General features: G+C 42.4%; 1 protein-coding gene across 1 annotated transcript in view; it reads left to right on the forward strand.

The window, feature by feature from the left end:
* The window catches only part of FCHSD2 (FCH and double SH3 domains 2), a gene marked incomplete at its 3' end in the record, with an annotated part of 184739 nt that extends 179346 nt beyond the window's left edge, over positions 1-5393 (forward strand). Inside the window, exons 15-20 of the mRNA XM_084266759.1 lie at positions 497-580; positions 708-885; positions 1606-1826; positions 2822-2951; positions 3142-3224; positions 5310-5393. Of these exons, the coding sequence (XP_084122885.1) occupies positions 497-580; positions 708-885; positions 1606-1826; positions 2822-2951; positions 3142-3224; positions 5310-5393 (780 nt within the window). The remainder of the gene's footprint in view (positions 1-496; positions 581-707; positions 886-1605; positions 1827-2821; positions 2952-3141; positions 3225-5309) is intronic.
* Positions 5394-6000: the final 607 nt, after the last annotated feature.

Consider the following 6000-nt stretch of genomic DNA (forward strand, 5'->3'; position numbering starts at 1 on the left):
CAGCGTGGCTGCATTAGGAATGCCTTCTGGGTGTTAGGCGTGCTTGTACGCTGTGTGACAAAGCTCTTCTTTGTGCTGGGGTAGTGAAACCACCATTCATGAGTAAAAGCTTTGCTGACAAACTCCATTCAGGCTATTTACTTCTGCTAGCACTGCGAGGTCAGCTGTAAATCACACCGCTGCGGTAGCTGAAGCCAGTGGCAGACTTAGTCTTAGCGTACGGAGTAATTAGGGTTTCAAAAAGTAAATAGGGTTCAACGCACTAGGTGGTTATTCAGGGTGCTTCCATCTATCCTCTTGACTGAAAAGGGCTTTGTGAGTGTCAGTAGGTACATAGAAAATCCCTTATTAGCATGTTGTAAAGTGTGCCACAGCATAACTTTTTTTTAAAAAATATGAGCTTTTAAGAAAAGCTTGTTTGAGTCTGTTCTTTACCCACCTGTCCCATGCACCTGAAACCACTTTCATTTCCTAATCTTTCTGTTATGTACTTCAGGCTTCTCAGCCAGATGAATTGACCATAGAGGAGCATGAGGTATTGGAGGTTATTGAAGATGGAGATATGGAAGACTGGGTAAAGGTAATATTGTTCTGAGATCATTTTCTTTTGGCTATTGTGCCACAGAACTTGGGGTGGGAGAAAGCATTTGGGTTATTTTCAGGGTGGCTTGCAAAAGCAGATCATCTTTTCTGTCCTCTGTTTACAGGCACGGAATAAAGCAGGTCAAGTAGGTTACGTGCCAGAGAAGTACCTGCAGTTCCCGACATCCAGCAGCCTGCTGAGTATGCTACAGTCCCTTGCAGCACTGGATAGTCGATCACACACCTCAAATAACTCCACTGAGGCTGACTTGGTCTCAGGCAGCTTGAATGGAGACTCCAGTGGTAAATATCAATAAATAAAGAGTTTATTAAGGTTGGTCTGGGAAGCATTCTGTATATAGGGTTGGGATGTCGCATGTGAGAATTTCTCATATTTGACCTGTGTCAGAGTATAACTGTTCTCAGTAATAACCTGTCTCATATCAAGTCTGTGTAATTTACCTGGCTGTCTCACAGAGTTGAGATGAACAGTAACTAAATGTGGTGGTTTGGCCCCAACCAGTGGCTGAGCACCGCACACCGCTCGCTCACTCCCAGAGGAGACACACAGAGCCTCTGTGGGTTGGGATAAGGACAGTTTGCTGACAAAAACACTGTGAAAGGAGAAAAATAACAGCCTGCAGTAAATTTCTCTCACACCCAGTGATAACAGAGTACCTTATTAAAATTACAATAACAGTGCTGCAAGGTGTCCCAGGCACCCAGGAGTGCCCCTTCCCAACCAGCCCCTTTTATGGGTGAGTGATGTCAGGTGGGGTGGAAACAGCCCAGGTTAACTTAGCTCACCTGGGCTGGCTGCTAGGGGAGGCTGACTGGCCTGACCAGAACCAGGACACTAAAATTCAAGAAAACTAAAATAATTTGACTCAGCAAGTCCAGAATCATAGAGTCAATCATTCAGGTTGGAAAAGACCTTGAAGATCATCAAGTCCAACCGTAGAAGTATCGCTAGTACTCACTATTTTTTATGCTTTATTTTTTCCCCCCTTTTCCATTCTTCAGTCTGTTTTGTTAAAGCACTTTATGATTACGAGGGCCAAACGGACGATGAGCTGTCCTTCCCCGAAGGAGCGATCATCCGCATCTTGAACAAGGAGAATCAGGATGACGATGGCTTTTGGGAAGGGGAATTCAACGGGCGCGTTGGGGTGTTCCCATCGGTATTAGTTGAAGAGCTGACGGCCTCAGAAAATGGAGAGAGTCAGTGGATTGGAGATATTCAGGTATGGAAAGAGCCGAGGTGCCACCTTGCACGTGTGTTTGTTTCTCAGGGCTGCAAAGATCTGCTGGGTTTTTAGGAAAAAGAATCACGACCAATTTAAGAAAATTAAAATTAAAAAAAAAACAAACCCTGAGTGCTTACTTTTTAGTTTCTTACCCAGCCTTATAATTATCAGCTGATGTATTTTGGCAAATGCAACAGATTTGTGAATAAAGGCAAGTATTTGGGTAGAAAGGAAATGAACCAAAGGAGAAAATTCACAGTCTTCGTGTAATTAATTTATGGCGTAGGCTGAGTCATCAAACAGAACGTGGTAAAAAGAGAATTACAGGCTCTCTCAGCTCTAATTTAATGTTTTCATACTTAAATCTGTTCTGTAACCTCTCCATTTTTGAAGGGCAGAATGCTGCTGAAAATTGTATTATAGTATTTTTTACCAAAATGTCCTCGTTCCAGTATAGTTCGATCATATCTCATATGGTATATATCATGTATAGATATATCTGTATCATACTGGAAAATCAGACACATTCTCACCTCGAATTGTGGTGCTTCCATGTTCCCTACAAAGTAATTTCTCCAGTATTTTTATTTTGATCTGAGAAGATCACGAAAACTTAACATTTAAATGATACATACACAGTAGGGTTGGGATAAAACTCATGAGCTTAATCCTTCCCTGTGAATTATATGAGGTGAGGCAAGCTTGGCCAAATGGCTTTGTTCAAATAACCTTCAAAAACTCTTGTCTAAATTACCTGGGAGAAGATGAAAATTTCTGCTCAGTGACGACCTGTGATTTAAAAAAATACAGAATCACAGTTGGATATCCTGGCTCTCCTTCCCAAATGTACCTGACAGCACTTTTGTCACATAGTTTTTCTCCAGATAAAAGTTCCTAGCACACTGATGTGCCAGAAAATCTACTGCACCCTGGTGTGTACATAAAAACTGTTGTGTAAGGGTTTCTGCAGTCCCTCTCTCTTTGTAACACAGGTATCCCCAACTCCGAAGCCTAATAACGCCCTTCCGCCGCTGCCGCTGTATGACCAGCCTCCCGCTAGTCCCTACCACAGTCCAGATAAAAGAGGTTCTCAGTACTTCCCCAGATCACCATCAACTAATGGTAAGAAATGGTGTGAGAGCAAAAGAAACATTTCAGCTCAGTACTTAATTTAAATAGTTTGCATTTCAGAGGGGAAGAAAGGGGGGAAAAAAGCTTTTAAAATGATTTTTCATTATTTTTAAGATAAAGTTTATCCAGCAATACTGTGGTGGGTTTGGTGGCTTGCTGATTACTGCCATTACTCTTTCAGAAAATAGCTTCAGCTCAGACTCCCCTGGATTCTCACAGCCTCCACGAATTCCTCCTGAAACTTCCTATGGCAAACTGCGACCTGTAAGTGAAAAACAAGTCCTTTTCACTGCTGGTTTTATTGATGCTACCGAGTTAAAAGCCAAGTGTGGGTAAATTGGATGAGTATGGTCACAGCAGGGGGGTGATACAGCACCTGATGATTTGCTTCTCTGTTCTGCAAATCCAGTCACTACGTGTAAAACCGTGGTATCTCAGATGAATACTGCAAGGAAAGGCCTGTTTGCTCCCTCTTGATACCACCATAGATGTGTCAAAACGTTGTGGAACGTGGGAGCTATTTGAGATGAAGTGAACACCGGAACAAAACAAAGCTGTGCTTGTTCAGACAGCAAGTCGTGGTGTTGAAAGATCACCTTGGAACGATACCCATCCCCTGTCCTTCATCTAGCCCACCCTTTTGTAGCTTAGATGTCATACCTGCATGTCTCTGTGTGAAGCATACGCATCATGAAATTGAACTGGGGAGGAAATTACATCTGGAGTGATAGTGGAATAGATGGCAGTCGATAAACTCAGGCTGCCTGCTCGGGCATCGGGAGGTCATTTCTGTTCTTGCCACGGTAATAACCCCTAAGCAGAACTGAGAGAGAGGTGGTGAATAAATGCCAGAGCCGTTCAAGCATCTGTTTTGGACAATTGCTGCTTCTCCAATGTGCTGGCAGACAAATCTGCTTGCCAGTGGTTTGATGTAATACACAGTCCTTAGGGCTGGAGGGCATTTAGGGTTACATTTATTTCCAAACCCCTTGATTTGAGACGTTTGGATTAAAAATTCTTAAAGATAAGGTCTACAGCAAGGCACATTCTGTCAGGAAAGGAAAGAAAGAATTTAATCACTTAGAAAATCCATCTCATGGGGTTAATGTTGAAATCAAGTTTTGGTTTCAAAGTCCTAAACCAGATCATACATGGATGTAACATTTGTATTTTCCTGTTATTTGTTGCTGAAAAAGATCACTTTGGGATATTCAAAAATTACATTCAGAATATTCCCATGGTCAGCGAGCTGGCTGGATTCACTGGCATACACAAGGCAGAGGTATCGCTGCATCGTTAAGCATTGAAGTGTTGAACAGAGAGGTTTCACGTTATCTTATTCCCTTGCAGAAAGACACCCATACAGCTTTTCCATTTTGTAGATTTATATTTTCTTCATGAATTTCTTGCAATTTGCTGTCTTTTCGAGATGGTACTACAGTGTCACACCGTAATGGGAAGGATTTCTGTTAGTGTTGCATTTTAAATAAGCCTGTTTTGAAAATAACAGAATCACAAGGTTGGAAAAGACCTGTAAGGTCATCGAGTCCAACCGTTCCCATCCTAAGCTAAACCATATCCCTAAGTACCTCATCTACCCTTTTTTTAAACACATCCAGGGAAGGTGACTCAGCCCCCTCCCTGGGCAGCCTGTTCCACAGCCCCACAACACTTTCAGTATTTTTTTTTTCTAATATCTAATCTGAACCTGCCCTGGTGCAGCCTCTTGCCACATTTTCCAGAGCAAATCGCTTTGGTGTATTCCAAAATGACATGATAAAACCCCTGGATGAAATGGTACTTCAGGTAATTCATATCAGGAGCAATAATAACATTATTGGTGTAACAAGGTGTAAAAATAGTGTCAGATTTCAGGTACCTATGGTTTGGATCAGTGATCGATTGAATACAGGTAACCCACTTGGATACAATGAAGCATTTGTGTATTTTCCAAACCCACCTAAGTTCCAGGGAAGGGTGTCAGCAGACCTCAGCACTTGATGTGAAGTCCAGAGTCCCTCCCAGATTTATCTGCAGGACTATCCATGGGTTCAGGCAGAATAGATGGTTATTTCCTCCCTCAGTGCACTTGCCCTGTGGTGACTGCTGGTCATCCTGAAGAAAAATCACCTGAGAGTGGTGACAGTTGGTAACAAAAAAAGAGTCTTGATAGCTTAACTGGAGACCGAGGGACCTGAATTCATCTGGTTACTCGCTGTAGTTCTGTTCCTCTTAATATACAAGCTGTATATTTGCATCATCTTGAGGTATAAGTTGTTGTTTTAGTCTGTGTGAGTTTGAAAGTTTGATGGTTTTCTGATAGTTACAGACTGGTTCTGGCTGTTTCAGGTGCGAGCAGCTCCACCACCCCCTACGCAGCATCACCGCCGGACAACAGAGAAGATAGAGGACGTGGAAATTACTCTGGTGTAATGCTTGGGACTAGTTAAGTAGTAGTGCTACAATCAAGACCAAAACACGGTATTTGGTCGATCTCGTTTTTAGGCACCTTTGCATGATGAAGACTTTTACTAGAGCAAGAGATAGGGAGGATTTTATGTGGCAGTGACATGGTGGATTCCTTCCCAACGGTCATGACTATTTTGTGCCTTTTTTTGCTTTTGTTTTGTTTTGTTTGTTTTGATTTCTAGACATCATTCTTCCTCTCTTAGCACAAACCAAGATGGGCCAAACCAGCGAGCAGAGTTTTGCCTCGGAGCAGGTTTCTGTCTTGGCTGAAGATGGTCGTGTCTTTTACATGGAGGCTGAGGAGAAGAGCCTCGTCCATGCAACTTAGTCCTAGCGTACTTCGATCACGTGCATTAGTACAGTATATTACTGTTGCCATAGGAATGTGTTAAAAGATTGTCGATTCTTCAAGTAGCATTACCCATCTGATTAGGTATTAATCAGATCTTGTGGAACGAAAAAGGGAACTGAAAAAAGAAGTATAAGGAGAGGCTGGCTCCTCTTTAATCCCCTTGCAGAAAGAAAGTAATGGGAAAATAATCTTATAGGTAAGGAAAAGTGATGCAGATCA

This window comes from Gallinula chloropus (assembly GCF_964237585.1).
Source record: "Gallinula chloropus genome assembly, chromosome: 1".
NCBI classification, from domain to species: domain Eukaryota; kingdom Metazoa; phylum Chordata; class Aves; order Gruiformes; family Rallidae; genus Gallinula; species Gallinula chloropus.